Genomic DNA, 18,476 nt, shown 5'->3' on the forward strand with positions numbered 1-18,476 from the left:
CACCTCAGTGTCACTGCTGGGCTGAGAATAGTCCATCAGCCAGCGTCCTGTGGGCAGCGTCCTGTGACCACTGATGAAGGACTAGAGGATGACCAACACAAACTGTGCAGCAGCAGATGAGCTATCATCTCTGACTTTACATCTACAAGGTGAACTGTCAAGGCAGGAGTGTCTAATAGAGTGGACAGTGAGTGGACACAGTGTTTTAAAAACTCCAGCAGCACTGCTGTGTCTGATCCACTCGTACCAGCACAACACGCACTAACACACCACCACCACGTCAGTGTCACTGCAGTGCTGAGAATGATTCACCATCCAAATAGTACCTGTTCTGTGAGGGTCCATGGGGGTCCTGACCACTGAAGAACAGGGTAAAAGGGGGCTAACAAAGTATCAGAGAAACAGATGGACTACAGTCTGTAACTGTAGAACTACAAAGTGCACCTATATAGTAAGTGGAGCTGATAAAATGGACAATGAGTGTAGAAACAAGGAGGTGGTCATAATGTTATGCCTGATTGGTGTATAAACTCTGTAAAAGGGTGTCTGTCGGGGCTCTTATGGTGCTGCTTTCTGTTCACAGGCACCGTGGAGTTCATCATGGACTCTCAGCACAATTTCTACTTCATGGAGATGAACACTCGTCTGCAGGTGGAGCACCCCGTCTCTGAGATGATCACAGGCACAGACCTGGTGGAGTGGCAGCTCAGGGTGAGAAACAGGACCGACATGATACTTGAACCTGAACCTGATAGAAATAAAATGCTTTTTAGTAATTGATGGTATAAATCCTATTGGTCCAGCTTTATTTATAGTGCTCTTTTCATGCCAGTGGGGCAGTCGTGGGCTGGAGGTTAGGGAGCCAGCCTCGTGACTGGAAGGTCGCTGGTTCGATCCCCTTAGCCGACAGTACGTGACTGAAGTGTCCTTGAGCAAGACACCTAACCCCCAACTGCTCCCCGAGCACCGTGGATAGGGCTGCCCACTGCTCTGGGCAAGTGTGCTCACTGCCCCTAGTGTGTGTGTTCACCAGTGTGTATGTGGTGTTTCACTGCACGGATGGCTTTAAATGCAGAAGTGAAATTTCCCCGTTGTGGGATTAATAAGGGTCACTTAAAATCACTTAAATGGCAGCTCAGAGTGCTTTACAGACAGGTGCTAAACTTAACAGTGATAGAAGACACTATGAGTATTAATGTAAAAGCATATACAACAATGACACGACACATCAGATTAAAAAGATAAACACCAAGTGACGTAGAGTTTGAATTAAGTTAAAGAGTTTCTTGCTTGACTGTCTAAAAAAGCTGAACTGAGCTCCACAGTTTAGAAGCAGAATAACTGAAAGAGTCTCTCCACGTTTTCTGTGTTTTACTGAAGGAGTTCAGAAGGTCAGAATCTGCAGATCTGAGATCATAAACAGACAGACATTCAGGAGCTTTAAGGTCATTTAGAGCTTTAAAAACCAGCAGCAGAGCTTTAAAATCTCTCTAAAAGATAAAATAGGATGTAGGCTGCGAGAGCACAGGCATAAGTTAATCAAGGTGTCACACTCCGATCTAATGTTACATAAATGGGTAGTTTACCTGTTTTTTAAATGCTCAACAAATTTGCAGCACACCTCTTGTAGTATCTGCACGCCCGTAGGAGTAGCTAGCTGCTGCATTGCATTGTGGAAGATGTAGTCTTTTTAGAAGAAGAGATCTCAGTGGGAGTAAATATGTTAATTTCTTATAGTGTGGTGATCCATTCCAATTCGGTACAAACGTCAACATGAACAGTCAAGCCAGAGAGTTTGAATTAGAACAATAGGAATGTGTTTTGTACCTCAGGTGGCTGCTGGGGAGAAGCTCCCTCTCTCTCAGGACGACATTGTGCTCCGAGGTCACTCCTTTGAAGCCCGAATCTACGCTGAAGACCCCAACAATGACTTCCTGCCTGGAGCCGGACACTTGCAGCATCTGTCCACTCCGCCGCCGGACGAACACACTCGCATCGAGACTGGAGTCCGAGACGGTGAGAGCCATTCAGTCTCAGTGTTTTCCCAACCAGCCCTCTGCTGTCAGACGCACTGTCCATCTACTGTTACATGAAAGGCACTGTGTTGGTTTTGGTGACATCACAGAAGCTTTACAGTGTTTATGAACTACTTCAAGCCCTTTTATTAAAAAAAAAATGAGGAAAAGTCAGTTTTTCACAATATTAGCCCTTTAGGAATTTCTCCTCACACCAGGCCGATCCTGAATATCCTCTCTGCAGTGTTGGTCTGGCAGCTGTTAACAAACCCGTCTGCTCTGAGTTGTTGCAAGTAGGGGTGGGCGAAATGGCAAAAATATTATATCACAATACTTCAAGACATTTTCATGATACACAATACGCATCATGATATTTTTCTGAATTTTTCTGAGAAGTTGAAACAGACAAAATAGAACCTGTAGTGCCCAATTTACAAATACAATAATAATAATATTAATAATAATGATAATGGCACTAAATCCAATTAAACAGGTCTGATTTTGCCCCCTTGTACAAAAACATGAGTTAGTGTTCTTTAAGTACTGACGATATCCTCGATTTGCTCAGAAAAGCTTATTGTATATAATTTATTGTGATAATGATAAAAAAATTCAGAATATTGCCCAGAGTTAGAGGCTGTTGTTGAGTTTACATTGATGAGGATGCAGTAACCCTAAATTTGAACCCTAAACTCCAAAATTTCCTTATGTTTCTTTCAAGTGAGAACTGTAAGACCACAATTTGTGCCAAATTGAAGAGCAATTTTGCGGAAAATTCAGTGGAGAAACGTGTAATGCAATGCACTTATAACATTTTTCAATAGTGACATGCAGGGTGTGTCAAAATCAAAAGCCAAACATAAAGTGCACTGATTTCATGTTGCTTGAAATCTTCACAGAAAAACTTTCATTCAAAAAACAAAAAGCTGCACTGGTGTCAGAATTGGACACAATCTACCTTCAAGTGTAATCAGTGCACAGCTTTGTTGCTTTTCACCGCGCTATACGTCAAACAACATTTAAATTTTCTGCACATCACTGTTTAAATGCAATCTCGTGCACTGCGTTTCACTTTTTCACTGTTGTGATCACATTTTACTGAGGTGTACGTTTTAAGTACTGCACGATGGAAAGCAGTATAGCTGTGCATTGATTACATTTTGAAGATTGTGTTTGGTTCCAACGTTATTTCAGCAGTAGAGGTTTTGCTTTTCTTTTTTGACATGCATTCTGCCCGTCACCATGGAAAATGTTCATTGCATTTCACGTTTTTCCTCTGTAGTGGAAGCTTTTCAACTTGGCATGAATTCCTCGTCATAAAAAGTGGGACATCTTTTCTGGACTCACTGAGCCGAGTTCTCTTTGCGTCTGTGTTTTAGGAGATGAGGTTTCTGCTCATTACGACCCCATGATTGCTAAGCTGGTGGTATGGGGGGAGGATCGCTCCGCTGCACTGAAGAAGCTCCGCTACTGCTTACGGCAGTACAATGTAAGTCTGCCCTCTGCTGGAGAACATCACTCATTACAACTGCTCTGAAACAAGCCTGAGAGACTCCAGTGTTTTTCAGTTTAATATTTGATCTGATAAATGTTTATGCTTCAGCAGCTGCCCACTGGCTTCTGTGACAGTGTTATGAGGCAACAGCTTTTCTGTTCTTTTACAGGGAAACGTAAAGATGATTGTTTATGGTTATCAGTCAACAGCTATAGATGTGGCAGATAGAGATTAGGTTGAACAAGTTTATCAATTTGATTTCATCTTAACCATTTAATCAGGCAGAAATTAAAAAAAATGGTGACATTCCCCTTTAAAGCAGTCACACATTATTATATCTCACAGTGACTCTAAATCATCTGCCTCTGTGTTTTAATATCATCCTCTGCTCTCAGATTGTAGGTCTCAGCACTAATATAGATTTCCTGCTGAATCTGTCGGGACATCCTGAGTTTGATGCGGGGAACGTGCATACCAGCTTCATCCCACAGCATTACGAACAGCTTTTCCCACCCGCAGTGCCCCCTACAGCAGAGGAGGCCTGCCAGGCAGCGCTGGGTCTGCTGCTTCGCGAGAGAGAGCACACGCAGGAATTTGCACGGCAGTCAGACGGTTAGAAATCACACACAGTCCACACTGCTGTCTGTCTGATCTATTACATGCACATGTTTTCCAGCACATGCATATACATAGTTTGATATTATCTGTGGAGGCCAAATAACCTGCACAAAAAAGATGCATCTGTAAAATGTAGTGAGACTGATATGGAAACTGACGCCGATATGGATATTATCGTTCATCGATTTTTCAAAATTTTCACTTAATTAAATGTTTAAGATGTAAACAGAGTCATTCAGAGTGGTTTGGTGTGAAACGCTCAGTTTTAGAAAAACTTATCAAGTCAGAATTGTTCACAGTGGTGGTGATAGGAACCAGACGTCCACCTCTAAAAGCTCCCTCACAGAAAGTTCCTACATGAAATTCTATAGTTTTGTGAAGGTTTTGGTCTGCAAGGCAAAGAAAACGTATTATTTCAGATTTTCCACTATTTTCCATCATCAACATTCCATATAAACTCAGAAGACTCGTGTAGGTTCACTGGTGGTTCTGGATAGTAAATAAAATGTCTATATTTGTGTTGCAGTCATGGCGACCCCTGGTTCCTATCACCACCACTGTAAAGACATCTGAACCATTTCACACCAAACCACTCTGAATCTCTCTGATTAGTAAATGACTGAGTTATGCAAAAATAAAAAATGGGTGGAATTCCCCTTTAACTCACTGTAGACAATGTTTGTTATTTCCTTGTTTAAGTTAAAACAACAAATACTATTTACGGTCAACACATTATGGTAACAAGGTATTTTAATAACTTTGGAAAAGTGCTGAAAAAGTCTGAACGTGAGCCAATAATCAGTTTTATCACATCTCAATAGGTCAGTATATGTTTTACGATAGTTTTGGCCTAAAATATGTTTTTTATCATTTTATCGTCATCAACATTCCATATAAACTCCTCCCCGCCACCTCCGTGTGGAGGCTGTACTTCAGCCTGTCTGGCTGTCACTGCTGATTATCTGCTTCCAAACGCTGCTGTATTGCAGACAGCAAGAGGAGATTAAAATAATATAGGAGTGAATTCTGTGACTTATATTTAGAAATCAAAAACAGATGAAAATATGTACTTTTATGGTACAAAAGACCCTGTTTACACCTGGCCACTTCATGTGATTAGCATCTGGGAGGTGTTTCAGTTGTACTGGGAGGAGTTTCGGTTGTACAGGAGGGGATTTGTTTATAGTGGGAGGGGTTTTAGTTGTATTGTGAGGTTGTACTGTCAGTGTGTCCCAATTCAGGGGCTGCGTCCTTTGGAGGCTGCATTTGAAGGCCGATTGCGTCACAGTGGCGACTAGGCTGTCCCATTTTGAAGGCTGCTTCATAATCGGCAGAGAAACGGGTTGATCCTTCGACAGCCAACATATCCCGAGGTTCACTGTGTGCCGGTGAGGATTCGAGAACATGGCAGCATCAACAGAGAAGCGAATGGTGGCTGAAGAGACACTTTAAAATATAAGTTAAATATATATGAATGTAAGTATTGGGTTTAAACTGAGGCGAAAGGCTAATGATACAAATATAATCTCAGTAGTAGCCAGCAGTGAAGAATCTCCAGCTCTAATAAATAAAAAAACCAGCTAAAATTAAAGTTTCTGGTTCTTTAAAGAACTTTAAAAGAACTTGACAGGAGCAGCGTTTCGTGACGCGGTGCTAAGAGCGGGACAGTGACTCAAACAGAAAATCCGCCGTAGAGCAGACAGTCTCATTTCAGTTCAGCCTTCGCGGGTCTAAGCAGCCTTCAGAGGATGCGGCTTTGTAGACCACATCCTTTGAAGGGTCCAGCCCCTGAATTGGGACACACTGTGTGTCTCAGATAGACGGATGTGTTTACGCTGCTGTAACATGCGGCTCAAATGCATCTCAGTCCACCTCCTGAAGTGGTTTGAGTGATCAGATCTGAATCTGTTCTAAATGCGTCTTGGGTGACTTTACCCTTGTGTTTTTATGTGGTTTGGCCTCATCCAGATATAATCCTGATACTCAAAACGCATGAAGTGACCGGGTGTGAATGGGGTCAAACTGAAAAATGTTGCTATGAGAACACGATTAAAATACATTCAACTGAACCCTGTTTAGCCATATTACATATCTGCGTTATTACATCAGTATTACATTTTACTCTGCGTTATTTTGTCTCCTGCACATTTTTTTCTCACACCTGAGACAGATGATGAGTGTTTTACAGGCCTTGGTTACCTGGCCCAGGTGTTTGAGAAGCTAGACAAGAACAATAAAACATGAAGTGGGTGAGACTCAAGGAAGAGACTGGAATCCTCTGATGTGGACGAAGGTAACTGGAATCCTCGCTGACCGCTACCGTTTCTGTTGCAGATGTTTATTCACCTTTTGGCTCGAGTGACGGGAGCCGGCTCAACGTGCTCTTCAGCAGGAACCTGACGCTGCAGCTGGGGGAAAACAGTGAGTGTCCAGTATAAACACAAACACACAAACAGAACCCCTGCACTCGGGTTCAGAGCCGAACGCTGAGACCGGAGCTCATGGAGCAGGATTTCTTGCCTAACCAGCTCATTTTAAGCTTAGTTCAGTCTAACCCTGGGTTTACTGTCTCATGGCAGCTTATACTGCACATCTGTCCTGCTCCAGGGCCGATTTAGTTCGGGATTTCAGATCGGTAACAGCTCTTAGACCAGTCAGAATGAGCTTCTGACCAATCAGGGACGATGGAGGTGTAGCAGTATTAACTAGATTTGAGATAATTTCACCTGTCAAGTTACCATTTTTGCAGGGCAGTGCATTTCAGCAAGTATTTACTGAAGATTCACTGTAAAACTGCAAAATAAAGTTAAGAATATATTACTGGAATGTCTTACAAGCTTCGTGCTTTTGGTAAATCTGGTAAATTTTGGTAAATGTTAAACACAGTGTGAGGAATGTGGAAAGCACCCCATTGTTAGCTTTAAGCTAATATATATATATATATATATATATATATATATATATATAGTTGTTAAAAAAACTATTATAATTTTCTATATTAAACACAACTAGGTTATGATATGTGAGATGGCGTTCATGATTACATGATAAAAAAATGAAATAGTTAATGAAATGACATCCGTCACGCATCAAAGATGTTCCCAGTCTCATCATCTTGACAGGAAAGTGTTTTAAATTGTGAGTTCTGCTCTTTGCTTCGGGTTCTGGGCTGCGGAGTTAGAGAACGCACTGTAGGAACTGTACCGATGTCTTTTTATGCACGTATGATCGATTATGCTGATTAAAATACACCCCTCCATTCTTCTACATGTCAGGAAAGTAAGGCAGGTTTTCCTGGAATAGCATGTTCGTCTGCATTATAGATGAGCTCTAATGTGTGTGAGAGAGGGTATCGATCATGCTGAATGATTTTTTTATAGATCTGCTCTGCTGCTCGAGTAGAACAGATCTGATTCAGTGTGCGATACAGAGACGTTATTAATGAAGTCGATGATGGAATCTGATGTTTTTGCAGAGGTGGCAGTGGCTGTTACATACAACCCAGACGGGACGTACGGCGTGGAGGTATGGAGCCGCAATAATACCCTGCAAAAAGTGGTGTCTTGCCAAGTGAAACGATCCTAAATCTAGTCGATATATCTGTTATTTCTCATATTGAGATAGTTGTGCACTTATTATAAGATTATCCAGCTGATTTCTAGACCTCACTTACTTGTTTTAGGTCATTTTATTAAGTAAAATACTACAGTGGCAGATAATTTGGCTGGTTTCAAGCACATTTTTTAAAACAAGCAAAATGATTTGCCAATGTAGTGAGATAATTATACTTGATAAAATGACTCAAAACAAGTAAAACGTCTAGAAATGAGGTAAAAATAATCTTAAATTAAGCTTACAACAATCCCAACTAGAGAAATATTTATTGACTATATTTAAGATAAGTTTAATTGACAAGATACCATTTTGTGCAGCGTAGGATCAGTTATTGTAATTAAAATTCAGTAGTAATAATAATATTTTTATGTATATAGCTAGGAATTTTAAAACAGAGAGGGGAGACTACCCAGAGGAAAGAAATACTCTAAATGAGATCTCCTCTAGATCTCAGGTTCCTCTCCTAGACACAGTTAAGTCCAGATTGAGATCAGAGTGAGACTTTAGCCGTTTTCTCCTGTTTCTGAAATTCAGCTCCTGAGAAATAAAACTCAGATTTTCTCACTTTGATCAAAATGTTGTCACACGTGTGGATCAACTCTTTAGCGTCTGCCTCGTCTCAGCCCAGCCTCAGCTGAGTAATATCTCCATAAGAAAAGTGTGAGATCTCATCGTTCTCTTATTCAGCTCTGTTCTAGATCACAGAACCCTCTCAGCAGTCTGTCAGTGCAGAAGGAGAACTCACGCTTTTCTCCTTCATCACCAGAACGTCTCACAGTGAGACGCTGATGTTAATCTCCTCTTTTCTCCTGAGGAGGTTCAGGAGAAACAACTCAGAAATCAGTGATCCTTCATTAATATAATGTTGAGATCTGCTTTATTTGTCTAAGACAATCTAATGAAGAGATTTTTCCTCTGGGTAAATATAAAAAAACAATGAAATTAAGTTTTATTTAACTTTGAAAAGTGCTAAAAGTGTCTTTTGCTCTCAGGTTTTTAATCATATGATCACTGTTGGGACAAAATCTTGTATTTCTAAAATGGCAACTTCACAGGAGAAAGAAAAGCAGCATTAACTTAGAATAGAAGTTAATGAAAGGTTTTTGTCCAAGTAATTTTGGAGCATTTCTGTTCATCATGAAATCTTAACTCAACGTAAAAGGCACCTGACATTTCCAAATTCTTGTAAAAAAAAAACAACAGAAATTTGAATACCAGGATTTTGCTAAATGTATGTTTCTAGATGTGTTTATTTTGGAATTGGTGCATCCCTAAAAGAAATAATCATTAACTGATTAATAATTAATTAATAATCATTATCAATGAACATTAACGTAGAAGTTCCAAGTAATTTTGGAGCATTTTTGTTTGTCCAGTCATCGTGAAGTTCTTGTAAAAGCAAAAACCAACAGAAGTCTGGATACAAGATTTTGCCCTGATTTATATAGTCAGTTTATTTTTTTCTTAATTTAACAAACACAAACTGAACATTTTCTCAATTAATTCATAATTAGCACAAACCTATCAGTAGTAACTTGGCTTGTTTGTGTTGTTAGATTGGAGGTCAGGTGTTCCAGGTCTCAGGTGAGCTGCAGAAGGAGGGCGGAGCCACGTACCTGCGCTGCTGTGTGAATGGAGTTTTGTCTCGACCCAAATTGGTCATTGTGGACAACGAAGTCCACCTCTTCTCTATGGTGGGTTTCCTTCATCAAAACCGGTAGTGTTCATGTTTCATTGGCTGTTGTATTAGGGCTACAATGATTAATCAGTGATGAGGATTATGGGAAGAGGTTGATGCTTCATTCACTTTAGAACAGTGTAATGTTTGTATGGCCATTCTGACAGACTGTAATACACTACAGGAAGTGTAGGGGGCGATATGGCTTCTACTGTTTCATTTAAAAAGCCTCTATACTGTTCATATGATCCACACAGTCACTCTGACAGACTGTAATACACTACAGGAAGTGTAGGGGGCGATATGGCTTCTACTGTTTCATTTAAAAAGCTCTATAATGTTCATATGATCCACACAGTCACTCTGACAGACTGTAATACGCTACAGGAAGTGTAGGGGGCGATATGGCTTCTACTGTTTCATTTAAAAAGCTCTATAATGTTCATATGATCCACACAGTCATTCTGACAGACTGTAATACACTACAGGAAGTGTAGGGGGCGATATGGCTTCTACTGTTTCATTTAAAAAGCTCTATAATGTTCATATGATCCACACAGTCACTCTGACAGACTGTAATACACTACAGGAAGTGTAGGGGGCGATATGGCTTCTACTGTTTCATTTAAAAAGCTCTATAATGTTCATATGATCCACACAGTCACTCTGCTTCGATTCTTCCACTGCAAGTGAACAAAACTGCAGAATGAATCAAATTTGGCAGCAGATAATTGTGAAGGTGTTTAGATATGACTGGTATTTCAAACTGCTGTATTTACTGAACACCAGAGGAGCCGAACGATTTGCATTTTATTCATTTTACTGCATTTGTAAACATACAGAAATAAATGCTAATCAGGGTACAACCCCATTTCCTCTCTGGGATACTTTTTTATACCCAGTCATGTTACTGGCCTGTTGTCAATCAACCACCAGGTGTTTTTTTAGCATTACACAACTTTACCTTCCTTTTGTTGCCCCCGTCCCAACTTTTTTGGAACGTGTTGTTGGCATCAAATTCAAAAAGGGCAAATATTTTTCAAAAAACAATAGAATTTCTCAGTTTCAACATTTCATTTGTTGTCTTTGTAGTATTTTCAATTAAATATAGGGTTTAAATGTTTTGCACATCATTACATTTTGGTTTTATTTACATTTTGCACAGCGTCCCAACTTTTTTGGAAATGGGGTTGTAGATTTAGTCCCAGTTTCTACATTTTCCTAATGTGTTTATATCGGCATTGATGCATCCCTAATAGAAATAACCACCGACTGCAGCTCTGTTTGTGATCTAGCCGTATCAGAGCAGTGAGAACAGAAGTGACGTAGAGAATCTCTGGTTTTTGACCTGTATTTGGTCCTGTCACTGCAGGAGGGCAGTGCCCAGGTGGATGTGCCTTTGCCCAAGTTCCTGGCTGGTGTGAGCAGCTCAGGGGCACAGGATGGCGCTGTGGCACCCATGACTGGCACCATTGAGAAGGTACTGTAACATAACCCTCTGCTGTAGACATTCAAGAATACAGAAGAAAAAGTGCAGAATTCAATATTATTGATATTATTGGTGTCTGAATTTTGAACCCTGCAGCTCTGAGGCTAAAGTAGCTAACAAGTAATGGAATCTAATACCCCACCAATTAGCATAGTGCTAACTGCATGATTAAATCTGGAAAAAAAAAACTACATTTTGTTTATAGTTAAAATTGTCATATAGAGGCAGAATGCTAATCGGCTGTAAGCTTCCATTATGTGTTTACGGTGGTAATAATAGTTAATAAATAATAATCTTTAGTTATAGAGCACTTTTCGTGCTGGTGAATGCAGCTAAAGGTGCTTTACAGACACGAGATAAAGCTCAGCAGTAATAGAAGAAACTATGAGTGTTAATGTAAAATCATATAAGACAATAACGCAGATCAGATTAGACAGATAAACACCACAGAGCCGTAGAGTTTTAATGCAGCGCTGAGATAAAGAGCTGCGTTTTCAGGTGTTCATTAAAAGTGAGCTCTGAGCTCGACTGTCTAATAAAAGCTGAAGGTCAGAATCTGCAGATCTGAGATCATAAACAGACGTTCAGGAGCTTTAAGGTCATTTAGAGCTTTAAAAACCATCAGCAGAGCTTTAAACTCTAACAGATCCAGGCGGTCAGTGCAGTGTGTAACGGGGTGATATGAGCTCTCTGTGTTGGGGCTGTGAGGAGCCGTGCTGCTGTGTTCTGTACGGGTTCTAGAGGATGGACTGTTTTCTCCAGTTAGAAGATCATTACAGTGATCAACTCTGCTGAACAAACACAGCAACGAGTTTCTCTGCGTCGCTCTGAGAGAGAAAAGGCTGAACTTCAGTGATTTTCTCACATGATAAAAAGCTGCTTTAGTGACTGTTTTTACATGCAGATAAAACAGAGCTCAGAGTCTAAGATCACATCAGCACTACTGTCTTGTTTGATATTTTACTGAGCCGTTACTTTAACAGTGAACTATGTTTCTGATGTTCTTCACGCTGTGTCTGCAGGTCCTCGTGAAGCCAGGAGACACCGTCCAGAAGGGAGACCCTCTGGTGGTGATGATTGCCATGAAAATGGAGGTAAGCTGAGATCTTCCCATGTCAGTACGCCTGTCCTGAATACTGATTTTTGGGCTCTGGAGCTTCAGCAGTAATCGACAGTCAGTATTCATTATAATTATTCATTATTCAGTATAAATTAAAGAAAATTAAAGAATTTTATAAATTTATATATAAAATTCAAGAAATTGAAGAAAAATGTAAAGTTTTAAAATTTTTATTTTTGTTTTTTTACATTTTGTTTAAAAAAATATTTTTATGAATTTAAATCTAAGATAAAATGTAATAAATTGTAAAAATGCATGCACGGGTTAACCAGCACTTCACGGAGGTGGTCTAACTCGAGATACGAAGGGCAACATTCAAGGAACTAATGAGGGTCCAGAACGGCGGGGCGCTGTTTGCAGCTGTGCTGAGAACACATGCTGAATACCATGTTTGTTTTTTTTTTCATTTTATTTTTAAATGAAGGCAAAACATAGTACACAACATCAGATACACATACACATTTAACAGTGTACACACACTTAAATAGATTTGCTGTGTGGATATACAACTACACAAGCATCTTAAAGTACACATGCTTTCAGTTTTTATAGGTTTTGTTGTCCAGCACTGTGAGTGAGCGAGATGGCAGACACCCGAGCTGAGATGGTATATTTCCACTAAAAAGCATTAATACAAGGCAAGTTTATTCATAGAGCTCCTTTTATACATCATTCAAAGTGCTTTACATACAAGAAAAGTCATTTAAAAAGTAAAGGAGAATAGAAATGGAAACCTTGATTAAAACAAGATCTAAAAGAGAAAACCATTAAATTAAAATCAAATAAATATAATTACAAAAAATACATCTAAAAAATAAATAATCTAATGTAAAATGTAATAAAATGAAAAAAAAAGTATTTTCATTGTTATGAAAATTCACACCCCACACCTGTGTTGAAAGCACATCTGATAATAAACAGACAAGAACGTGCTGACAAAATGTAAACCGCGCTGTCTTAGGTTCACTCATACAAGGACTTTTATGTTGAAGAGCCTGAATGTGGCGGGAGTGGTGGGGTTTCCGGAGTAGAGTGAAGGGTTTTTGGCTGTTTGAGCTGGAGAGGCTGTTTGTTTTCGCCGTGTTCGGCTCTGTTTTCAGCAAATTAAAAATACCGAAGCACTGAAACGAAACGTTCCTCCACAGAACCCCGAATGTTACAGTGCCTTGCAGTTCAGCTTTACTGATATCCTACATTTAGCCAAAAAAACACCAAAAAACAAAAATCCTAATCCCAAAATTATTGGGATTATCTCGCCAACGAACGAATATCCGATCAGTTGAATGTCGGGGTCCAGCTCTACTGTTCAGTCCATATTCACTCCTGCCTCTCCCACTGATCCGGTCTTCTTTCCTTACAGCACACCATCCGAGCTCCTAAAGCCGGCGTCATTAAGAAGGTTCTCTTCAGAGAGGGATCGCAGGCCAATCGGCACGCGGCACTGGTGGAGCTGGAGGAGGAAGAGTCGTCGGAGGACGAGTCACAATCCTGAGCCTGCAGGAGGGGCTGAAGATGTTTTAGGAGGATGTTCTGAGTAATTCTGGTCCTTAAGGGCTGAAATCCAGCCCAGTTTGGGGATTTTTATGCTCAAGTACACCTATTAAACCTGGCAACCAGGGCAGCATGACTGTACACAACACCAGTGTGACTGTTGTTGTGTATTGTGATATGTTTTGCAATATAAAACACACAAATATTAAACATGTACATTAAAACTAGGGATGCGCGATGATCGGAATCATATCAGGACCAGCAGATATTTGCTTAAAAAATATATCCGCATCGGACAGATAATCCAGACTGACATCTGATGAGTGTTTATTGATCCACACGAGCAGAACGTTTAGGTGACTTCGGGTTACTGAACTAAAACATCTGCATTCATGATTCATTCAGGCAGGTCTTCTCTCAGTTTCTACTTCTTATAAATGTTTACGTATTGACATTGTTAGATATGTAAATAGTTATGAAGAATACTGGAACCGTGATTGGTCAGGACGCTCACAGCACACAAAAAAGCAGTGACTGCTTAAAGGGCTCATATTACAGCCTTTTGTGACATCAGTAGTGCATAAGGAAACATTATGATAGTAATAAAGAGATGATATACGCTGCAGCCCTGCTTATAACCGCTGGACTGAGTCAGGTGTGTTAGAGCAGAGAAATCACTAAGCTGGGTCAGATTCCTCTGCAGCACCGTTAATAGTTATTAACTTTAGTTAATGAGCTGAGGGGTTCTGGCAGTGATTCTGGAGGATTACACTCAAAAGGAACCTCCACCAATTTTTCTAAATTTCTGCATAATTAAACAGTTAAGATGTAAACAGAGTCGTTCAGAGTGGTTTGGTGTGAAACGCTCCGTTCTAGAGAAACTTACTGAGTCAGAATTGTTCACACACAATATGAATATGCTGCCTTAGGTCTGAGACGCTGTTTTTATGATCTAAAACATACTTAAATCAATTTATTTTCTTCCATTCATGGTGGAAGGACACATGTAGGGCACTGTGAGGCAAAATGGTCCCCAAAGAAAACTTATTATTTCAGATTTTCCACTATTTTCCATCATCAACATTCCATATAAACTCAGAAGACTCGTGTAGGTTCACTGGTGGTTCTGGATAGTAAATAAAATGTCTATATTTGTGTTGTAGTCATGGCGACCCCTGGTTCCTATCACCACCACTGTAAAGACATCTGAACCATTTCACACCAAATCACTCTGAATCACTCTGTTTACACCTCACACACTGAGTTATGCAGAAAATTTGAAAAATTGGTGGAATTCCCCTTTAGGTTCTCACACTACACTATTGGTTAACGTCATTTTTTTCTCAGATGTCTTTTGAAATCTCACTTTCCTGCTTTATGAGCTGCCCTTGAGTGTTCTAGCCGATGTTTTCCTGTCTGTGTTGTTCTCCATGGTTTGTATGTGGGGCTTCAGTTTGACGCTCGTCTTGTGCCTCTTTATTTTAAATATGTTAGTTATTGTTCCTTTAAAGACATTTTTCTTTCTTGACAGATATTTCTGGGTATAGATTTCATCCAAGATAAGTAACAGAGAAATGACTGTTTCCAAAAAAAGAATAATAATAATAAAAAAATTTAATAAATAAGCAGAGAAACACTCGCCAAGACCAAACATGTCTTGGTTTTACTCTAACACTAGAATTTTTTGCTGCTGCCACTGTCGACCCGGTCATCGTTCACTCCTGACTTGTTGCTTTGATTGACTCTGTAAGTGAAGGACAAGTAAAAACTGGACTGTCAATCAAAACATTTTCATGTTTATTTATCACTAACTCGCGCATCTGACACGCTTACCCTTCTGGGTACTGGAGCCTATCCCAGCGCTCACTGGGCAGAAGGCAGGAAACATCCTGGACAGGCTACCAGTCCATCACAGGACACACACACACACACACACACACACGTTTGTCTTGCTATACATATGAGGACTTCCATAGGTTTCTATTGATTTTTGTGTTACTATAGCTAAGTAATACTAAACCTAAACCTAACCTTAACCTTAACATCCAAAAGGCAATTTTTCTGCTCTTTTAGTTTTCAAATAAAGTAATTGTGGTGAAAACAACACAAAAGTCCTATCATAGTGAGGACATAGGGTCCTCACAAGTATAGCACTACAACACACACACACACACACACGGGGCAGTTTGGTATCTCCAGTTGGCCTGACTGAATGTCTTTGGACTGTGGGAGGATTTCTGAACTGTCCTGTTGTCCTGTTTTAGTGCAGTATTTTGCATTTCAAATGTCTTTTTTCATATTGATACTATCTGCTGCCCTAAAACACCGACTGTGAATACAGTCAGTGTTCCTACAGGGAGGATGTTTTGGCCTCATTTAAACAGGAAATCCTATTTCATAGGTACAGAGCTCTGCTGGGGACATCCTGGGGCCACGTTATATTAACACGTGGGAATGAGATCATAATGTGTGGCCATGACTTTATCTCGGTCTGCACGTTAAGGTGTGGGGACGAGATCATGCCTTATTAAACTGTGGTCAAGACTTACTTATCTCATTCCCATGCCTTACTAAGTCATGGCCACGCATTAGGATCTTGTTCCCATGCTTTACTAAGTCGTGGCGATGACTTACTAAGGCATGGGAACGAGATCCTAATCCGTGGCCATAATCAGTAAGGCATCGGAATAAGATAATTAAGTCATGGCCACAACTTACTAAGGCATGGGAATGAGATCCTAATCCGTGGCCATAATCAGTAAGGCATCGGAATAAGATAATTAAGTCTTGGCCACAACTTACTAAGGCATGGGAATGAGAAGTTGTGGCGACGACTTAGTAAGGTGTGGGAACAAGATCATGCCTTATTAAGCTGTGGTCAAGGCATAATTATCTCATTCCCACGCAATAATACAGTGTGTCTGCCTCTCGTTATTTACCTCATAAAACCGCAACAGAGATCAACCAAAATCCAAATCATTAGTTGCCTGTTTGGAGCAAAAATCTGCCGATTCCAGCTGCGCATTCTTAGTAAATGCGTCGGTTTTGACATCAAAAAACTGTGACTTTTTTCTGTTTTTGTTGATTACTTTTCTACATTATTTGAACATGGCAGTTCTCTGTCGCTGCCCAGAGTCTGGACATTTATAAGTAACTCTAATATTATCTGTACTATTTGCCCTGAAAACTCCATGATCTAATAGCTTCAAAAAAGAATCCAGAATCACTTCAAATCTCTGTACATCAACTGAAACTTAAGACTGTTTTTTTACAGTTTTGGAGATATTACTTAACGATATTAACTCAAACCATTGTTTAAAAATATAAATCAGAATTCAGGTTCTTTAAGTGTCTCTAAAAGTAGTAAAGTTTTTAGAGCAGGTTCTGCGACTGCACAGGCCACGCAGGGTAATTAGTGCACAGTTATTAAAATGAAAGGCCGATAGGAGCCTCGTGGTTCTCCATTAGAGCAGCTGTTCTGGTTCTCCTACCTTCACTCCTGCAGAAGCACAAACACTCGAGTACTGTTTGTTTTTTTTAAAAACTCGTTTATTCTGTAAATAGAATTTTCATAAACATCAGCAATTCAACACTTTCACTGTGAGGAGAGGACAGTTACAGTTACAGTAACGTTTCTGTTTTGATGGAAATAAAACACGAAATGAACTGACATCACAGCTGGACTGGACTTCGGCCGGTCCAGAGAGATTCTTATTGCTAATGTTTCTTTGAGGAACAGACGCGGCCGACTGCGGTGCTACACGGTACACTGATCTGCAGCGTACGCTCTCAAAAAGGCGGTTCTTCAAGGGTTCTTCGGTAAAGAATGGTTCTATAAAAACTATAAACACTCAAAGAACCCTTTGTATGATTAAATCATGAAAGGGTTCTTCAGAATGTGCTGTAGGTGGTTCAATACAGAACTTTTTTTGAAAAGGGTTCTATATAGCACCAAAAGGGTTCTTTTATTGTTACAGGCTTGACATTGTATCAATACAAGAACCCTTTTAGGTGCTATATGGAACCCTTTTTAAAAAGATTCTGTACGGAACCATCTACAGCACATTCTCCATCAAAGAACCCTTGCAATCATGCAAAGCGTTCGAGTGTTCATGGTTCTATGTAGAACCATTTTCTTTACTAAAGAACCCTTGAGGAACCATCTTTTTTTAAGAGTGTACTTTATAGCAGAACAGCCAGCGACTGTCTGACTTCACAACAAAAAAAAAACTTTTTTTTTTTTTATTTTTTAAATGAACCATAACCGACAGCTGATAGAACATCATACAGAACGTTTTCATTTGTCGTTTGGGGAAAAAGGCCGACGTGAAAAATGACAAATTCAACAAACAGAAGAGCGAGACAGAGTGAAGAGATGCACCCGATAGAAAAATAATTACAATTCCTCGTCTGATATGCAAATGTAACTTTCTCCCAATGAAAGTAACAAAGGAAAAAAAAACAAACACACTTTTGTACCGTTTTTTCATTAATGCGTTTCAAATAAAGTGTCCTTCTGTGACTCATTTCAGACGCTTCACTGGCTCCGTATGTATGGACAGGCTCATTATATACTTCTCCATATGAATATATTATATATTCATAGGAGAGAATTTCATCGCTGTCATATCAAAACCTCCACTCTTTCATTTTTCCACTATTTGTTAATTTAGTTTTTTTTACCTTAGCATTTTCATAATGGATCAACAGCACAAAAGTACATTAAAGTTATGAATGTTCTTTCCTCTTTCTTTAAACTCACCATTTCAGAGATTGAGGTATCATATTTAAACAAAATGATAACTTCGCAGGGGAATTCCACCAAATTTTCAAAAGGTATGCATACTTCAGTGGTTGAGATGTAAACAGAGTCGTTCAGAGTGGTCTGGTGTGAAACGCTCTGTTCTAGAGAAACTTAGAACTGTTCACAGTGGTGGTGATAGGAACCAGACGTC

General features: G+C 39.7%; 1 protein-coding gene across 1 annotated transcript in view; it reads left to right on the top strand.

Annotated features, from left to right (window-relative positions):
* The window catches only part of mccc1 (methylcrotonoyl-CoA carboxylase 1 (alpha)), a 32,655-nt gene extending 17,348 nt beyond the window's left edge, over positions 1-15,307 (top strand). The window contains exons 10-19 of the mRNA XM_036586411.1: positions 584-711; positions 1,833-2,016; positions 3,395-3,504; positions 3,906-4,122; positions 6,463-6,549; positions 7,604-7,653; positions 9,300-9,437; positions 10,794-10,901; positions 11,933-12,004; positions 13,391-15,307. Coding sequence (XP_036442304.1) covers positions 584-711; positions 1,833-2,016; positions 3,395-3,504; positions 3,906-4,122; positions 6,463-6,549; positions 7,604-7,653; positions 9,300-9,437; positions 10,794-10,901; positions 11,933-12,004; positions 13,391-13,522 — 1,226 coding nt within the window. The 3' untranslated portion in view covers positions 13,523-15,307. The remainder of the gene's footprint in view (positions 1-583; positions 712-1,832; positions 2,017-3,394; positions 3,505-3,905; positions 4,123-6,462; positions 6,550-7,603; positions 7,654-9,299; positions 9,438-10,793; positions 10,902-11,932; positions 12,005-13,390) is intronic.
* Positions 15,308-18,476: the final 3,169 nt, after the last annotated feature.

Source organism: Colossoma macropomum, unplaced genomic scaffold, assembly GCF_904425465.1.
Source record: "Colossoma macropomum unplaced genomic scaffold, Colossoma_macropomum, whole genome shotgun sequence".
Classification (NCBI taxonomy): Eukaryota; Metazoa; Chordata; class Actinopteri; order Characiformes; family Serrasalmidae; genus Colossoma; species Colossoma macropomum.